The sequence below is a fragment of the Cricetulus griseus genome, chromosome 6 (assembly GCF_003668045.3).
Source record: "Cricetulus griseus strain 17A/GY chromosome 6, alternate assembly CriGri-PICRH-1.0, whole genome shotgun sequence".
In the NCBI taxonomy this organism is placed as follows: Eukaryota; Metazoa; Chordata; class Mammalia; order Rodentia; family Cricetidae; genus Cricetulus; species Cricetulus griseus.
Genome location: NC_048599.1, coordinates 50462734 through 50482503, shown reverse-complemented (window position 1 = coordinate 50482503; position 19770 = coordinate 50462734). Strand labels below are relative to the sequence as shown.

At 47.9% G+C, this 19770-nt stretch overlaps 2 protein-coding genes across 5 annotated transcripts in view; both read left to right on the top strand.

The window, feature by feature from the left end:
- The window catches only part of Acoxl (acyl-CoA oxidase like), a 268047-nt gene extending 249910 nt beyond the window's left edge, over window positions 1–18137 (top strand). Inside the window, 2 exon segments of the mRNA XM_035446222.1 lie at window positions 14837–15602; window positions 17932–18137. Coding sequence (XP_035302113.1) covers window positions 14837–15025 — 189 coding nt within the window. The 3' untranslated portion in view covers window positions 15026–15602; window positions 17932–18137.
- Bcl2l11 (BCL2 like 11) overlaps window positions 15509–19770 on the top strand; it is a 42384-nt gene continuing 38122 nt past the window's right edge. For 2 of the 4 annotated variants that reach the window (XM_027421855.1, XM_027421854.2), the window contains exon 1: window positions 19497–19720. In XM_027421855.1, the coding sequence (XP_027277656.1) occupies window positions 19512–19720 (209 nt within the window). In that variant the 5' untranslated portion in view covers window positions 19497–19511. Of the gene's footprint in view, window positions 15603–18003; window positions 18138–19496; window positions 19721–19770 lie in introns of those variants that run through there. The other 2 variants (XM_027421857.2, XM_027421856.2) reach the window with 2 other exon arrangements.

The window sequence follows — 19770 nt, the reverse complement described above, 5'->3', positions numbered from 1 at the left end:
TGAATTTGAGAGGGAATGGGGGCCATAAGAGCAGTTAGACTGGGGAGAGGGGTTGGATAATGTAATACAGTACTCACGATGTTCTCTGAAAATTTTTTAACAAAAAAATTATATAAGGGAATATTTGAACCCATGCCACCAGTAGTGCGAAATTAGAAGGAAAAATACAGCAAAGGAAAGCTGAATAAAGACCACCTTTTATGTAAGACACGGAAGTGCTCTAGTATTCTCATAGTACAACATGACTTCCACACTTGTCAACCGTGGGACCCTCACAGCATCCTGGGAAGTGAGAGGAAGCAGCCAGCCTCCTCAGAACTAGCTTTCCCTGGGGTTACTCAAAGGCTTCCTTGTCAGATTTCTAGGCTGCCAACCTGGAACGTGCAATTGTTCTCAAAGGGAGAGAACAGGGAAGGTGGTATAGCTCCACCATGTCCCGCCTGCACCAAACCCTTTACAGGAGCCTCAAGTCATTCTTAAAATCATGAACTTTGCTTCACCAGTAGCTTTGGGGTCTTCAGTCAATTGAAGAGGCCCAGCAGAAGAAGGGTTCTGAAAATTCCATGAGATGGACGGGGGCTCCCTGTGTTCCTGAAAGCGGCCTACGTGTTTCCCTCAGTATTTCAAGTTCCCTGACTCCTCAGGTGTGATTGTCTTTTGGGGGTAACCCACCCCCCTCCCCTGGGTTTTATCCCAGGTGTTAAATTTTTATCTGAATGGGTCCCTTCTTTCTTTGTTGTGTTACCTGTGGCACATTTTAGTCTCTACTCCTCAAATGTATTTCACATTGCCCTTTATTTCTCTATACATTAACATACTGTTGCTTTATAGCCTTTAGCCAACAATTTCAAGTTCTTCATCTTTAAGCTTTTGTTCCTACGATGTCAGATGTGTGTCTAGTTATCTTCTGTTGTGCACATTCATTGTTTTTGACCTCCTGCCCTTTCCTCAGTCACTGTCCTCCTGTCAAAATGAAAGTTAAGATCCACTGGAAATGATATATGGCTTCAGTGAAAATGCAATTTCTTTTTTATTTCTCCAGATTCCCTTTTTATTAAAATTGTCTTTATTGTTTCATCAAATCATTGATGCTTTGAAGGTGTTTCCCATAATTTCCCCAAATATTTTGATAATATTCAACAGAAAAGTTGGTGTGGGAAAACAACATCTACTCTCAGAAGCAGTTAGTCTATCTGTATCATTCCTGACAATCCTACCACCCGTGAATGGTTTTTGTTTTTCCACACCCACTGATGAGGAAACCGGAGATCAGAGTGAAAAAGTCCCAGCCCAAAGTCAGAGAAACCTGTATCCTCCCAACGCCAGCCTTTATTAGTATGCTTGCTAGAAAATGGTGCCAGCAAGCACCAGAAAACAGGCTTCAAGTCCATGCTTGGCTTCTAACCACTTGTTGATAAAAGGAGCAAAAAGTCTTGGGAAATGGCTAATTCTAAGGTTAGGACAAAAAAGTCTAAATGATTGGGGCTGGAGAGATGGCTCAGTTATAAAGAACATGCAGCTGTGTGAGGAGGCTCACAGAGGTGTGTAATCTGGTTCCAGGGGAATCTGACACCCTCTTATGGCCTCTTAGGACATGGCTCTCGAGACAAATACACACAGACACAACATTAAAGATAAATCTTCTTTTTTAAAACAGAGAACATGCAGAAGATAAACCTGACAGATATTACTGTACGGAAGTGAGTAATGCTACTCTCACCAATAGCAGGATGTGTTCATAACATGTGCCTCCAATACCATATGCTAAGAAAGCACTTCCTTCTTCCCTGAAACCATAACTTTAAAAGTGGGAAAATGAACAGCAGGCAAAGCCAAAGTGAAAGGTGGTCCATACAACGTGACTAATGTGCCCCGAAATGGGGAGTAGAAAAAGACCAGGAAAAACTCTAAGAGACCAATCAGACATCGTGGGAGCAGAAAAGGACTTCAGTAGAAGAAATGGTGACATTGAATGACAGCTGTAGTTTAATTAATAGTCATGCTCAAATGCTGCTTTTTAGTTTTTACAATGGTCTAGAGCTTTGTAAGACATTAACATTAGATGAACTGTGTAAAGGGCATAAGAGAACTCTTTGGATGTCTTTGGCACTTTTCAAGAAATATAAAAGCATCCCAAATTACAATGTTTACCAAGACAACAACAAGGCAAAGCACAATGGGCCTGGACTCAATCCAGGTGCTACGGCCTCCCAGAACGCCCAGAAGTTACAATGAAAGCTATGGTCTACTGATTACTAGAAATGCACATATTTGTACTAAAAGAAAGTTTTGTTCATTCTCACAAAGACCTTCAAGGTAGATAGAATCCCCATTTAATAAGTAAGAAAAAGTAACAAACAGAGAAGTTAAGAAACCATCCAAGACTCTAGCTCAGCACACAGGACTAGGGAAATGACTCAGTCAGTACCTGCCATGTAAGGACAGAGACCTGAGTTCAGATCACATGTAAAAACCTGGGCATAGTAGCACTAGATACCTATGGCTGTATTGCTAGAGGAGGGATAGAGGTAAGTGGAAACCCTGGAGCATGGTGGCCAGCCAGTCTAGCTGGTCAGAAAACTGAGAGAGAGACACTGTCTCAAAATAAAGGATGGGGAGAAATTGAGAAAGAGAGTTGATGACTCTGGTCTCCACATGTAAGCACATAAGCACTTAGGGTTTGTGTAGGTAAAGTGTTTGCTACGTATACACTGAACCATCTTTGCAGCCCCAAACTTCATTAACAACATAAAATTCTGACGTTAACTTCTGAAATCAGCAAATTTAAATTCATGCGCAGTTTTCTAGTTTAGGCCCAGTTCACGGCACCCTTTGAAGTAGACAAGAAGTGAATGGAATGGTGTCGTTTTGCTCTCTGACCCGGGCACAGCCACCCTGCTCTGTCAGTTCTACCAGCTCTGAAACTGTGACCCTCCCTCAAGAACATACAGAGTCTTCTCTCCAAGTACAAATGGCTATGTGGTCAGATCACACTGCAAAATCAATGCCCAAGGGAACTTTCCAATTGGTGTGTGTGTTGAGAGAACCACAGCCTAGCTGTGGGCTGCTGGTCAAAAGAGGACCCTCTTCAGTGTGGTGGAGATAAATAGACAGAATCTTTTGTCCTGCCTGGTCCCACAGCCGTTTGTTCCCACATAAACACACAGAGGCTTAAATAATTATAAACTGTTTGGCCAATAGCTCAGGCATATTATTAACAAACTCTTACAGCTTAAATTAGCCCATAATTCTTATCTTTAGCCACATGGCTTAGTACCTTTTCTTAGCAAGGCATTCTCATCTTGCTTCCTCTGTGTCTGGCTGGCAACTGCCTCTCTGCCTTCCCACTTCCCAGAATTCTCCTAGGCTGGTAGCCCAGCCTATACTTCCTGCCTGGCTACTGGCCAGTCAGCATTTTATTAAACCAAAATGAGTGGCAAATCTTTACAGTGCACAAGAGCATCATCCAACATCAATTCTGTTTCCTGCTGAACTGGAAATATAGATATCAATGAGTATCAAGGATTTGCCAGGCATGCAGGGGAGGCTTGGGAAACCCAGGCCCATCGAGAGGAGGGTTGACCCTCTACCTCTCAGAGGGAAATCACCCGTGAGAGTCACAGTGGTCAAACACCAAAACCTCGTTCATGAAATGAGAAAAGAAATACCAGCCAGGACTATGTCCGAGAATTTTTGACACTCTTACCCCTACATTCAAGCACATTGCCCTACTTCGAGCACACATTGTTCTATTTTGAGTTAGTACACATCTCTGCTGGAGCTTAGCCCACCTGAGTCTTTCTCCCATGATCTTAGGCTGTTTTCTTCAATGCACCCACAGATGTGTCCAGCAGAGCCCAGGTCTTGCTTTGCTTCAATAGCAAGAGGAAGTAGAGCAGACCGGCAGCCTCAGTCGGCCTCGCAGGAAGGGATGATTCATTCTCGTGGAGGCTAGTGTCATCAACTCTCTTTCTTAATTGCTCCCCATCCTATATTTTGAGACAGGGTCTCTCAGTTCCCTGACCAGTGAGACTGGCTGGCCACTAGGCTCCAGGGTTTCCACTTAACATCTACCCCTCCTCTAGCACTACAGCTAAAGTAGCTCGTGCTACTGTGCCCAGGTTTTTACATGTCATCTAAATTCAGGTCCCCATCCTTACATGGTGGGTACTGACTGAGTCATTTCCCAGCTACCTGAGTCTGCTGATGGTGTGTGATCTGGGCCCTTGGCTGCGGCTGCTCCTACTAGAATGACCCCCAGGGCTAGAGTTTCAGTTTCATTTCAGTCAGTCAAATAGTTGAATTGCTGAGAAGGAAAAGCATTCAAGGCTGGTGATTGATGGACCCTTCCATTAGTTCCCAGTGCCATCAGCACAGGGCTTTGTTCTTAGATTTGGCTTGGAGTAAGGATGTGAAACAGTGTGGCCAACCCCATGTCCCTAAAGCAAAGATCCCTGGCTGCTGTTTGAATTCAGGAGATGGGTAATGCTCATTTATTGCATTTGTACTTTATTTATTTATTTATTTATTTATATGTGGTGTATTTATTCATTCAAATTACTCATTAATTTTTAACTAATCATAGACTATAAATGCAAATACTGTCTGGTGGCTAAAAGGTTTGGGAATAAAAACTTAGAAAAGAATTAGGGGAAGAGCTGCAAGCAGGAAAGATGATGTCAGGAATACCAGCTCTTCTCCTTAATCTTAGCTTCCAGGAGAATGTATGCCACTCACTCGCAAAGCTCAGAAAGGGCACATGGAGCCTTCCCTTGCTGTAGATACCTCCTCGGTTGCTTTCCATGCTCCATGGGATGTTCTTTCTGAAGAACACTTAGATTTCCCATCTCTGTTTCCCTTTGCTCAAGCCACCTGGATGAAGGCAGCTCAGCAGATGCTCAGATGGGAAGAGCCAAGGCAGCATGAGCTGAGGTTTTGAGCAGTGGATGTTGAAAATACCCACAGGAGTAGGAAACTGAGGCAAGGCTCCTTGGCCCTAAAGCCCACAACTCTCTTTTCCTTTGTAAGAAGTGTGTGGAACGATTCCTGCTTCCTACCAGTTTAAAGTCATCTGGTGTGCCTCTGCAAAGTGCTGACGTGCAGAAACACTGCCGTGACATCCCCATCAAAGGGTAAAGGCAGTGGGACTATTTGTCTGCTAGGGAAAGGAGACACAGGGCCTGCCCAGGGCCAGGGTCAAGGACTGGGATGTGATGTTGGGGTGGCATTGCTTTGGAATGATCTCACTGGACACGTAACTAGAAAGGCTTACACTCTGGTTGGAATTGAAAGGATAACCAGAATGGGGCTGAACCCTCTGATGATCCTGTAGGACTACTTGTGTCCCTCCAGGTGATAGCAGGCAACAACTAGAGCATTGCTCCTAGCCAACCATCCTTTCCTCAGACCAAAGCTTGAAACAGAGAGATTGAAAGACTATTAGTGCTGCAGATCACTGCTAAGGTCAGGGGATCTTTCTTCCTCCCCCTTCCCCTCCTGACCCCTGCATGCACCTCAGTGGCACGAAATACAAGCTTGAACTGATGAATGGAGTCATTCAGCTGAGGTTAAGAAAATAAGAGTGGGGTTTGGTTTTTTGGGTTTAACCAGTAACAGGAGATTGTGAGGTCATATCCAGCCCCCCAGTCCTGATGTTCACCTGGCAGCCACCTGGTCAGACATCATGCCCACAGTGGAGCTTTGTGGATCATTCTATTTCCTTCGTTCAAGAGCAGAGTGTTGTAACTGCAGCGGAGGCAAGTTGTTTTGCAGATCTCCAGCCTCTGGGTTCTGCCAGAGGCATCACCCTGAGCCCCCCAGGGAGATGCTTCATGTGCTGGGCATTTGGGACACTCTTCTTCATCAGGGTTCACCCCCTCAACCCAGGATTCACAAATTCCTGATGGTTGAAATTTTTACCTAAGAATGACTGTGTTGTATCAAAAAGACCTTTCAGGAGATGAATCCAACCAGACCCCAGTCTCAGCTATGGACAATGATTTTATCATGATTCCTGTAAAATGTAATGGATTTCACTTGAAACAGAAACAAATAGTCCCCAGTGTATCCATTTTGATGTAAGTTAACACACTTACAAAAGCAAATCTGTTTGTTGTTGCTTTTCATGTTCTGAAGGTTAAGTCACCTGTTCCCTTCAATTACTATTTTTAAGATTTACTCATTTATTTTATGCACAGGTATGTGTGTGTGCCTGCAGGGGTTTTATGTGTGCCATGTTCATGCTCTACCTAAGGAAGCCAGTAGAGGGTGATGGATGCTCTGGAAGTGGAGTTATAGGCAGTTGTTAGCTTCCAGATGTGGACGCAGGGCCTCTGCAAAAACAGTAAATTCTCTTAACCACTCCCCAGTGCCCCTGCCCCTCTGCCTCCCCCTACCCTACCTGCTCTTTCATCTTAGAGAAAAAGCATTGCTGTGCAGAGCTTAGAGTTTCCACTTCCCTGGGAGACTCAAAATTCGTGGGACTTAGCAACCAGGCAAGGCTATCATGTAGGGGTGACAGAAAAGGGACAAGATTGATTTGTGGGAACTAATACATCTGTGGGCAACTGGAGCTCTTGAATCCTCCCTTCCCAGACAGCTAGTTGCTCAATGCAGCCATAGGCTCACATCATAGCCATAGCCACCCATTCTGTTAAGCTGATGGGTTAGTGCTGAGCAAATGTAATAAAAATGCCAGGTATGAGCACAGGAAACTTTTTGAAAGTCTTTTGGGAGGCAGATGTTCTATTTTCTTAACCTTTGAGATAGGTAAGTGTGTTCATTCTGGGATAATTTAGCCAACTAAAAAGCATTAAGAATCAAAGGAGGTGGCTTCTGGGTCATACATAAAATTCTCTTGTTAGAATCTAACTTGAAATTTATTCTGTGATTTATTTGGTTTTCTTTTTTTCTTTTGGTTTTTCAAGGCAGCGTTTCTCTGTGTAGCTTTGGAGCCTATCCTGGCACTCGCTCTGAAGACCAGGCTGGCCTCGAACTCACAGCGATCCGCCTGCTTCTGCCTCCCGAGTGCTGTGATTAAAAGCGTGAGCCACCAATGCCCAGCTGGTTTTCTTTCTTAATTAAATGTTTTATTTGGGGAGAATGACAAGTTCACGTGTAGCTGTTTCACAATTCTTTACCTAGTTTCCCTTTTTGGTAATATCTTGCAAAGCTTTAGAACATCGCATGCAGGATTTGGATACAGTTGCCTTGACACAGAAAAGATGCAGTGTGCTTCCATCGCCATGGGAATCCCCCTTGTGGCTCTTTTATGGTCATACTCTCTTCCTTTCTCTCTCTCTCTCTAGTCCCAGGTCACATGCATCAATCTGTTCTTCATTTCATAATTACCATTTTAGTGTTGGCTCATATAACACACACTTTAGAATCAGCTCTCCCCTTCTGTACAATTTTCTGGAGATACATCAAGGCTGTTTTATGTATCAAGAGTCTGCTTTACAATTACTGAGTAATGTTTCTCACTATAGTTATATGTCAGTTTGAATAATCAGCCACTCACTGAACGATATGTGAACTGTCTTCAGTTTTTAACAGTTAATACTAAAACCACCCAAACATGGGGTGAGCTGTGTCTAGAATGCAGACAGGTGGCAGTGTGGGCTTTTCAGGCAGGAGAGACTCTACAGGATGAGCTAAAATAGCTAGACTTGGGAAACATGAACCACAGTAGCAGAAACTGCTCCAGCAGGTCTGTTTGCTGACTGTTAGTCTGGCAAGGACATGGGCACAGGGATACTACCACATTTCTAGCTTAGAGACTTAAGCACCCATAGATTTTGGTATCTGCAAGAAGGTATCCTAGTCTCAGAAACTCTCCCTGGGGACACCTAATGGATGGCTATATTTAGTTCTGGTGGTTTGTGAGGCTTCTGCCCTTGAAGAAATTTTTACAACTGAAAATCACTCCCTCTTGGTTATGTACTTATCAGGTTAAACCATCAGTTGATTAAAATACCATATTCTTTGGTATTAAAACATGTGAAACTAATACAGCAGCTCTATGATAACCACCTAATTGAATATTCTTTCTCGTTTTGTGTAAATGCCTTTGTCTGTTAAAAATGCTACCAAGCGCAGCCCTGTGGTTACTTTAATTCCATTGCCAATACTTTCATATGGTTTCCTGTATTCTGAAGAGAAAGCGATGCGCACTTCTTTAGAAACTTGTCCTCGTATGAATCAGCAGCAGTTTGAATCAATGTCAGACACTTTTATTAAGTGGTTAAAGTCGATGCCTCTGTGTCAGCATTCTTGTTCTAGGTAGTGGTGATTAAGCACTCTCAGTAAAGGAAATGCCAGAGAATATTTTAAAAAGTCATATTTATTGCTAACTAGAGAATCTGTGGCAATAATCACAGAAGGGCTGGGGTTGTAGTTCAGGGGTGGAATACTTACTTGGCACACATGAGATCCTGGGTTCAAGCCTGTGAATCACAAATCAGCAGCAGCAGCAGCAGCAGCATCACCATCACCATCATCACCATCACTTTTCCATCTTCATGTGTATGTGGCATGTATGTGTATACATGCCTGTTTTTACATGTATATGGGCACATGTGTACTCGTTCATATGTATGCGCATGCATGTGGAGACCCAAGGTTGATACCAAAGTCATCCTTAATTGATCCTTTTCTACCTTATTCATTGAGGCAAGGTCTCTCAAAGAAACCCAGAATTCATTGCTATGGCTAGTCTTGCTAGCAGGCTTACTCTGAAGATCCCATTTCTGCCTTCTGAGGCTGAAATTGCAGATGGGCCTCCATGACCAACAGCCATTCACATGGGCCCTGGGGTCCTCCAACTTGGTCAGCAAGCACTGTAACCATTGAGTCATCTCCACAGCCCAGTAATAATGATATTTTTGTGCTCAATCCATGCAAGCGTCATGTGACACCTCTTAGTGATGAGAAATGGACCTTGTTTAAAATGACAGTGTTGAGGTTCAAAGCCTGCTCTTTCACTGAAGTGGGCATTTCTAGGAATTCTTAGTAAATAGTTGAATGCTATTACTCAGTTGAAAAGCATTGCAATAGGAAGAACATTTTGAAGGTCTGAAAGTCTGTCCTCACACTCTCTACTTAACTTGAGTGAAGTGATGATGCTGCTGTCAGGTTAGAAGGTGGCCCCTTCAAATGTCACTTTTCCAAGTATGCAAAATGCTGTCCTCTAGAATTTAAATGGATATAGAGAGTGTCCCGCTGGAATTCTGTTTTGTTCTACTGGATCTTCACTATAGAAGACACCATGAGCTAGCATGTGCTCTTGAAACAGGGATGTGGGTGGGGGATGTGGGTGTTCCAGCAAGCTGAAGCTGGATCCTTCCATTAGCAATGGGCCTGTGGCCAGTAGAGACAGGAGAAGAGCCCTGTCTCCACATGGGTGGGTAAATGGGAGAGAGAATCTCAGAGTCCTGTGAAAGGCTATGTTTTGTGTGAGCATATTGGGCATGTCAGCCTTTGTGCTGGCTAACAAAGAGATGGGTGGCTAAGGTGATGGGTTATCTGTGGAAGGACTTAATCTCCAGCCCCCCATGAGACAGTGTTTGCCTTTATAAGGGCTAAGCAACTTGAATTACTTCTCTCATTTCTGTGACCAAATACTGGACAGGAGGCAATTCAGAGGAGGAAGGCTCACATCTTGGGGATACAGTCCATCCTTGTAGGGAAGGCATGGCAGCAGGAGTTTGCTTACATCTTAGTGGATGGGGATCCTGGTGCCCAGCTGGCTTTCTCCTTTCTCCCATTGTTTTCAGGCCAGGCTCTCCAGCCTATGGGGTGGTTCAGCCTGCATGCAAAGCAGCTCTTCTGGCTCAAAAAAAATCCTTTCCTTAAAAGTCATCAGAACTTGTCACCCCCACCCCCACACCTCACCTCTCACACATACATACATGCACATACACAAAGGTGTATCTCGTGAATGTTATAGAAGTTTATTAATTCAATCAAGTTGACAGAGTTAACCAAGGTAGAAAACTTAAGAGTAGTAAATGGGTGGGGAATGAGCCAGAGCAAGGCCTCTGGGTGTTCAGTGAAAATAGCAGTTATATGTCACAACACGAGCAAAGATATTAAGTGACAGCCACAAATAATACATAAGCTGGACAAGGGGGCACACAACTTTAGTCCAGTACCTGAGAAGCAGAGTCAGGTAGATGTCTGTGAGTTTGAGGATAGCCTGGTCTACATGGGGAGTTCCAGGCCAGCCAGGTCTACACGGTAAGACCCTGTCTCAAAAACAAAACATAAGTAATACAGAAATGTCATTTCACCAGTAGCTTGAATTTTATCCCCATCACATCTTTAGATAAAACAATGTTTCTCAATTATTTGAAGATTCCTGTTTCTTTGTGTGTGTGTGTGTCCTTGTGTGTGTGCGTGGGTGTGCATGTCCATATATGTGCGCCTGTGATAGCCAAAGTCCACATCCAGTGTCTTCCTCAGTTGTTTTTCTTCTCTTTCTCTTTTTTTTGAGACAGGATTTCTCACCAAACTTGGAGCTCACTGAGTGGGCCAGACTGTCTGGCCAACAATCCCTAGGAATCCTCACCTCCACCAGAAGTTCTGTCATGGCAGATGCTTCCTGTAGCAGTATGTGCTATCTCTTGTTTATTAGCACAGGTGTGGGTCCTCGTGTGTGTGTGTGTGTGTGTGTGTGTCTGTGTGTCTGTGTGTGTCTGTGTGTGTCTGTGTGTGTCTGTGTGTCTGTCTGTGTCAAGCATTGTGACAAGTGAGTCATCTCTCCACCCTTGAGGATATTTTTGCTTTTTAAAAAGATTCATTTTATTTTTATGTATGTGCATGTGTATCTCTGTGTCTGTGTGTATACATACACATGGATCCCATGAAATTGAAGTTACAGGCACTTAAAACCATATGTGGGTGTTGAGAACTGAATTCGGGTCCTCTGCAAGAGCAGGAAGCACTCTTGACTGCTGAGTCATCCCCAGCCCCAATTCCTCCTCTTTTTTTGGTTTCTCTCCAAATAGCCAGGTTCATCAAAAATCAAGTTGGATGAAAATAATGAACTAGAAATTACTCAATACCAAATAGTCCTTTAGATGATGGAAGTCAACTCCAACTGGTTCCTTTTAAAAATAGGGGTATAATTGTTATAGCAGGTTTATTTGCTTTGCATTTCTGGCCATTAGCCATCAATAATGATTAATTCCAATTCTGAGGCTGTGGCCTTGGCAGTTCTTTAGGTCTTAAATATGATCAATCCTGGGGTTACAGTCAAGAGGGTTCAACAGTGCTGGGAGGGGCAAAGTGACCTTTTGACAGCATCAGCAGTGGCTGTTGGTCAAGGCTCCTTGTTCCTTCTTCATTAGGTTTCCATCCCCCAGCAGATGATACTAGACAGAAGGTGGTATCAGGGTCATAGGAAAACAAGACTAGGAATGCACCAGCATCTTTAAGGCCTAGGTGGTGGAATTGTCTTTTTCCTCATTCTACTGGCTAAATGAGCCATATGTCCTCTCAAATTCATGGGATAGATATAGACACCCTAGCACAACATCCAAGCAGGAAAGGAACTCATCTGATTAGCTATTCATCTCTCCATGCATTTAAACTTGGTTTCCCCCAAAAGCATCTGGAGCTGGAAACAGAGGCAAGACACACAGAAACAGGAAAGTTTTGTGTACAGGGTACAAACAGTGATGGGATGCCACACCCTGCAAATTCATATATTGTCAGGGTCTTGCTGAGAGGAAATAAGAGAGCTAAGAGGGTGGGAAGGTGGTGCTAGGTATCCTATCCTATTGGGTATGGCAGTGCTGGGAGAGTCAAACAGGGGAGAAGAAGAAACTAGTGCAAGCAGGTGGGCACAGGGAGCCAAAGAAGACAGGAATCCTTTCCCCTAGGTTACATAGTAATATAATATATCCACACTCTAGATCCTCATATTTTTGCTTGCTTTCTTATTTGCTACTTATTATCTTATGTGTCTCTGTGTCTGTTTGCTCCTCTGTATTTGTACCATATACATACATACAAGTACCTGCAGAGGTCAGGAGAGGTAATGTGAACCACCTGACCTGGGTGCTGGGAACCAAACTTCTGTTCTCTGTCTCTAGTTGATTATGTTGTGTGAAAGGCGCCTTCTGATTGGTGTAATAAAGAGATGAATGGCCAATAGCTAAGCAAGAGGGACTTCCAGAGAGAAATGGTAACTCTGGCAGGAATCTGAGACATGGGGAATTCACCAGCGAGACATGGGGAAGTTGAACATGTAGTATGGAGGACAGGTAATGAGCCATGTGGCAAAATGTAGGTTAACATAAACAGGTTAATTTAAGTTATAAGAGCTAATTTGGAACAAGCCTATGCTAAAGTCAAGCTTCCATAATTAACAAGAAGTCTCTGTCATTATTTGGGAGCTGGCAGCCCAAAGAAAGTCTGACTACAGTTCTCTGAATGAGCATGAAGGGCTTGTAACCCCTGAGCCATCTCTCCAGGCCCTACTCAAGGACTTCTTTTTTTGTATTAAGGGGATTGTGTTTTTATTTTATTTTAAGATTTATTTTTATTTTATTGTATTAGTGTTTGCTTACATATATATGTACCATGTGTGTCCCTGGTGCCCAGGGATGTCAAAAGAGAGCACTGGATCCCCTGAAACTGGAGTTACAGACAACTGTCAGTCACCATTTGGGTGCTGGGAACTGATCCCAGGTCCTGTGCAAGAATAGCAAGTATGCTTGACCTCTGAGCCATATCTCCAGTCCCTGCTCAGGTTTCATTTTTGAAGCCTCTGAAACTTTGCAACAGCTTCCTGATGTAAGAGGTTATGACTGTCTTCAGTGTGCAGTGTGCATGTAAGCGTTTCAAGTCCATTATGGCCCACAACAAAGGACAGGACTACAATTTAAATATTGGAAGTGAAAGGAAGGTAATGATTATGATCTTACTAATAGGTGAATCTGGATGAATGTGGGGTGGGTTACAGAGCGCTTCCCCGTCCTTCTATCTATATACAGCCAGGGTTCTGTTGCAGAAAGGATGGAGAAAGCTGAAAGGAGACCTTGAGATTTATAAACTATCTTGCCAGTCAATGTTTGGTGTTCCTAGGCAGTCTAATATTCTTTTCCAGTGTCTGGGGTAGGGTCAATCCTGGAGAATTATGAGTATAGAAATACTCTTCCTCACCACCCACTTCCTCCTCCTCCTCCTCCTCCTCCTCCTCCTCCTCCTCTTCTTCTTCTTCTTCTTCTTCTTCTTCTTCTTCTTCTTCTTCTTCTTCTTCTCGTTCTCCTCCTCTTCCTCCTCCTCCTCCTCCTTCTCCTTATAACAAATAGAATCACTTTCTGTAATTTCTACCTCTGACATATATTATATATATATTATATATATATTATATATATCATTAGATAAACCAAACCCATTATGTTCTCTCAAGCTTTCTTTCAAAGTGAGTTTTCCCCATTGGTGATTATATAACAAGAGTTGGCCTAGCTGACTTAATGAAACCTTCGGGTTTCATTAAATTCAGCGGCCGTGTATACCATCTCATGGTTTTGAAACGTGTTGTTAAAGACATCAAGAGTTGACAGATTAGTTGGGGATTTGTCAAGAGTATTAATTACAGACTTGGAAATCTCAGTCAGTTACAGTCTGTCTTGTCGCACCTTGAAAATGTGATCAAAGTCTTTTCAGTACTTATTTGATGGTTCCTAACCATGGTGTGTGAAGAACGAAGCTTTTCACTAGAAATCACTGGTGCAATAAGGCACATTTTAAAGGAAGAAGCCCTTGAATTGCCCCCCCCACTTCTTTCCCATTTTTCAATTTTATTTGGAGAGCCACTATAGTTTCTGGACACCCGAGATGTTTTCTGGGGGCGGGGGGGGGGGCGTCTTGTTGCAGGGCAAGAACACTCTTAAAATATGGACAGCACATAAGGACAAAGGGAGGGCCCAGAAAAAGTGGTTTTTCAAACCATTAAAATAAACCATGAAGTCCAGAGGATGTTGAGATTTAGTCAGTCAAAGAAATGTATAGCTAGCTTTATGAACACTTGAAAAAAAGTCGGAGATGCAGTATGTAGCTGCTTTGGGAAAAGAAAAACAGGCCACTGCCCTTGTTCAGATCTAGAAAAATAATCCTTTATTTTGGCTGCCTTGAGTGTGTGTGTGCTGGCATCTAAATCATGGAAAATGAAAGAAACATAGCCAGCCAGTGCAACTTCTTCAAAGCTCTGGCCGGCCACAGACCCTCCCTTCGGTGAAGTCTATTTGGATGTACCTGCACTAGCTAGCAGAGTGCGGGCGACCGCTAATCCATTTTACATAGTTGGAGCTCGCAGAAAGTGATCAGCACCTAGCCTTGGCTTGCTTGGTGGTTCATTCCAGTCTCAGGGACCCTTGCCTGCTGCCTTTCAGTCTCTGTTAGCACTCTTCTGGAGAGATGGGGCTGGTCTTTTCTCCCGCTCCTCTTTTCAGAGGCTCTTCTTGTCAGTTGCCTTTGAGCGCCAGAGGGTGGCACTCCAGAGGTGGAGAAGAAGGGCGGGAAGAAGAAAAGGGAGGGAGAGGAGGCAGCGTTAATTCTCAGACCTTGGTCTCTAGTTACCAGGATAATCTTGAGAAAGAACCCTTACCCTGAGACCCTTCACGGAAAAACCTAGATTTCGGCCGGACCTGGCGGGGTGGGGGTGGGGCGGTCAAATAGTTAGAAATTTTAAAGAAGACACAGGTTGTTTAGAAACAATAACTTCCTGTGTTGTGGGGAATTTCTGCCCTTCTGAGTGATTGGGGGCGGATGGAAAGTCTTCCGTGAACGCTCCCACATCCGACCTGTCCCTTTGTGTCGTGTTTTGCAGTTGCTGAATTTGTGCGAGTCGGTGAAGGATGACGCCCTGAAAGTGATCTCTGCCTTCAACATTCCACACACCAACCTCCATGCACCAATCGCTGGAGTACTCAAGCCCTGGGCTGCCTGGGCCTTCTACCCGGCGCCTACGCCAACACTGGTGCGGGAAGGGGCACGCTCCCAGCCATCCAAGCTGTGAGCCAGGCGTATGGAGAAATGTAGTGGCTGGTCCGCAGCTTGCCACCTAGTTCTCTTCAAATAGCTCCCAGAGCTGGAGCAGAGGCCTAAGTGGCAGGTGCAGGGCCGCTACCCTTGGGGGTTTTGGTCACACAAAGGTGGAGGTCCGGCTAAGTCTGGCAAGGCTCAGGACAGGTTGTCAGGGAGGAGAATAGGTGGACGCCAGGGAGTACTGTAATTTATCCCGATCTGGTAACTTTTCTTGGCCCTTGCCTTGGCCTCTCCAAGCCGCGGCGCTGGATCCCCAGACAATCGGGTGGTCTTGCCCAGAGCCCGGTGCCACCAAAGATCTCCGCTGTCATCGGTGACTCAGATTCCTAGTGACTTCGAAAAACTCGGGTGCTGGGTGAAAAAAAAAAATCAAAACATAAAAATCAAACGCCCTCAGGCAAAAGGGGTGGAGAAAAGCTCCACCCACTCCAAGCGCGGGCAAAAGTTCAGCAAGGGATGATTAGTGAATCAGACTTGCTCCGGCTCTGCTAGGAAACACGCTGGCGAGAAAGGGGAGCGTGACCCTGGAGTCGAGCTGGTCCTACCAGGTAGGCGATCTCCGGACTGCAGGACGACACGCGACAAGCGTTTCACCGCGCTAAACTGTAATCCGCCCTTTAGAGAAGCGTAGATGTAAAGTTTAATAAATTAAGCAATAGAAAAGTGCTCCCGCGGCTTGGAGGGGGTAGGAGAGGGAGGCCTGGGGAATAGCTGCAATAAACTGGTTTTGGAATTTGGAGAGATTACACAGGCGGAAATGAATTTCTCATTTATGTCCTGACTTTGGGGTTGCCCAGTTTCATTCTCAAATCGAGCCATCATCTCGCTTCCCTCTCTCTACATCCGGTTGCCAGCATCGGGAAGGCACGGGTGACCCACTGACCCTTCCCACGTAGCTCTTCTCTGCTGTCAAATCTGATCCCAGGAGTTCTCCTGACGCTGCAGGAGAAGGGTGCAAGGGCCCAGCATGTCATGAGACACTTAGTGGAAGCTCCCTAAACTGCCTGGTTCGCTGGTGATGCAAGAGCCTCCACTTCCAGACCGGCTTCCTAGTTAAGTCCTACTAAATAAGAGCACACCCAGTGCCTGTATTTTTCTTTTAGCGAGCTCAGAGTCGCAAAATCGGAAAACTCCGGGGCAGACTCCTCCTACAAAGAAACGGGCGATAAGACTTTTTTTCCCCCTTGTGTGGTTCTTTTCTAGTCCGATTCTGAAGTGCCTGGCTCCCGGCTGAAATGCGGAGCCCGCAGACTTGTTGGCTGGAGGCTCTCGGAGCAGCGGTATACCCGGTTGCATGGGTGGGATGCGGAGTGGCCAAGTCACAGGACTAGCTTGCAGCCATGGCCAGGATAGACCTGGAGTTGCCGCTTACTTGGCTGCAAATGCCAATGCCCTGTGCGCTCTTGTAGCGAACACCCCTGGCCCACATGGCTTTGCCGCGAGCCTCCCAGCTCCCCTGGGAACCAGTAGCTTCTTTGATCTCCCTCAATCACTTGAGAACCAAGACTTTAACCTAAGGCTGTGGTGTGTCACGCTGACGTTAGAACCGGTAATAAACACCGAAATTACCAAGATGGTCCGACATTGGTGCGATAGGTCCTGTCACTTGTTCATGAAAAGGTCACTTCCTTCTCTCTGCCAGCCTGGATGAGGACTGAGTAGCCCTTAAATCGAGATTCCTCAGTCTTCACACTGAGGATGCCCGGCGCTCTATTTCCAGACCAACTTCTCCCGGCTGTTGTGGCGAAAGAGAAGGGGATGGGGTGGGGTGTGTGACACCATTGCCTTCGAGACTTCGATTGGGGACAGGAAAGCCTCAGGAGGGTGAAGGCGAGTTTTCGACCCCCACATGTCTGCCAGCACGACCTGAACTCTGCTGCTCCGCGGTCGCCAGCTTCAGTCGGCCGATAGTTCTTGGCGGTGAGCCCAATAAATTGCGAGGCTCCCAACACAACGCATGGCACAACCGTCTTTCCTCGGTAGTCCCATCTTTCCTTATAATTATTCTTTTGTAGTTACTTTCTCATTCCCTATTTTATTTGCTTGTCATTCGCGCCCATTGCGACCCGAAGCTGCGCTGTAGACCTAGGATTTCCCTTGCCCCTTCCTCAACTGTCTTTCCCACCAGCTCTGTCTCTTAAGTAACCGGGCACTGGGGAAAATACACACACACACACACACACACACACACACACACACACACACACACACACACACACACACACACACACACACACCACGACCAGGGAGAGCCTAGATGGCGACAGAAGGCAGCGGTGTTGAAGAGTCCCGCATGAGGCGCGGCGGAAGAGGGGTGAGCATCTTGCTCAACTGGGTTCCCCGGAGGCCATGAATTCTTGGAGAGGACAGTCAAAGGCCAGTGCCCATCCTGGTCCCCCATGGTTTGGGGCTGAGAAGCTCCGCAAAGGAAGGGCGCAGAGGCTCCTCCTGAGACTTCCCACTGGTGCCCGCGGCCAGCCTGGACACAGAGCAGTGTGCCCTGAGCGCCCCCTAAGTTCCGCTCTGCGAGGTGGCCGCTACCGGCGGACAGGGAGGGGCAGGGAGGGGCGGTACATTCGAGGGGGTTGGAGGATGGGCTTGCATGCAGCTGCCCGCAGGCCAAGTCACTAGGGTAAACATGTTGGGGTGGGCGGCGTGCGCGCGCTGCAGGGAAGCTGCAGGGCTACCCTCGCCAGTACCTGTCGCAGCCTGCACGCGCCAGCGGCCTGGGGGCCGCGGGAGGGGTGGGGCTTGCTTTCCGGCTCCCCGAGGGCCGGACCGAGCGGGGGGCGGAGCCCGCGGTGATTGGGCACGGGAACGGGGGCCCAGTAGGAGCAGAGTCGCTGGGCCAGGCTGGTTTCACTTCGCTCCCCGCAGGCACTGGGTCACCAGCTGGTTGGAGCTCTGCGGTCCTTGCCGCTGTCGCCGTCGCCGTCGCCGAATTCCTGCAGCCGCTCTGCGAACTGTGCCTCACTTGCATCTGCACCACGTCTGCTACTCCCCGCCGCCAACGCCTCGGCGCCCTTCCCCTGGCCCTCGTCCCCCCAATGTCTGACTCTGATTCTCGGACTGAGAAACGCAAGGTAAACACTCCGCGATTCGCGATTCCCGGGGCGCAGGCCGGGGACCGATGGAAGACAGGCGCCGCAGCCGCAGAGTGCCTTCATCTGTCTCTGGCGTCGCACGTGCGGGTGGAGGCGCTGGTTGGTCCCGCTTGGCGCGCGGCTGCAGCAAGCGGACGGAACGAGTCAGGCCGAGGTCCCTGCCTGGCAGGGCGCTTCTGGGATAGGGTTGTGGGGACAGAAGCTGCGGGCACTTCGCCTTAGTCTGGCTTGGGCCGGGATGCCACACGAAGGGCTGGTGAGACATCTCTCGCGAGCCGGGAGGGCGCGTAGTCTCAGTTTGGAGCCAAGGACCGGTTCCGTGGTGCCCGGCAATGCCTCCAGTTGGGAAGGTCGCCGCGAGCCAGGCGACCCGGGAGAAGTAGCCGCGCGTTAGCCGCGGGCCGCTAGGCTCAGCTCTGCGCTGGTGCGGGTTCATTGCGGAGGTTTGGTTATTAAAATCACAGGCGCCCAGACTTCAGTTGTAAATTCATTCAAGCCACGGTTTGGCCACAGTGGCCGATCTCGCTTTCAAGGAGGTCCCTGGAGGCCCTGTCCAGTTTGCGAGGGTCCTGTGGATGCTGAGGGCCACAGATTCTACAGAATCCGAGACCCCATAGGCCTCCCAAGACGACTTAGGCCACGCGTGTCCTGAGCCGCGGCCAGCTAAATGCCCGGTTGGTTCTGGAGCCGGATCGCACCGGGACCCAGTCGCATAGGCTTGCGACTCGGTGAGCTACCGGGCCTATTGCCCCCGGGCAAGCGCTGCTTGTGGAGGACTAACTGGACATTGGGGGCGGGAGTTTGGATGTACACACCCGATACCCGAGATGATCGTTCATATATGGTGCATGGCGGTGGCACATGGGACACAACAGGTGAAGTTGCGGAGAAGTTCGGCTCGGGACTGCAGAGGCCGATAGGGTCTTTGCCCCGAGCGGCCTGGAGTGGGATCGTGGCCCCGCGGATCCCAGGAGGGAGCAGGTCCCGCTTTGTCTCTAGTGTCCCGCTGCTCGGGCGGCGGGAACTCCCGCAGGGCGCGCGGCGTTCGGGCCGGGCCCAGGGGTGGGGCGGGGCGCGGAGCGAAGCAGCCCGGCCCCCTAACTTCCAGCCAGAACCGCGGCGGCCGGCACAGCCGGAGCGGCGCTGGGCGGCGAGTTTGTCAACAATCGCCTCGCCTTCGGCTGCCTGACCCGTAGGCGCCGCCCCCGCCGCCTCTGCCCATTGGCTCCGATGGGAGCCACCGAGCGTGGGCCAATGGGGAGCACTGGCAGCCGGCGCCAGCGGCGCAGGGCTGGCGGTGCCCGCGCGGCGGCGGGAGCTGCGCGCGAGGGGCGGAGCGGGAGGCGGCGGAGGATGATCCCGGCGGCGGCCGGTGCAGCGCGGGCCAGAGGCACGGCGCGCGAAACCTTGGGCTCCCCGGCAGAGCGTGGCGGCGGGCGGACGGGCAGGCGCGGGGTTCTAGAGCCGAGGGCCCGGCTTTGTTTTCCTTGTCTCCTCGGTGGCGACACTCAGGGGTCATCCGATCGGCGCAGGACACCGCGCTCGGAAGGGAAGGGGAGGACGTGAGTCTCGTCGTGGTGGCCCGGGGAGGGAAAGAGTCTACGGGGTGGAC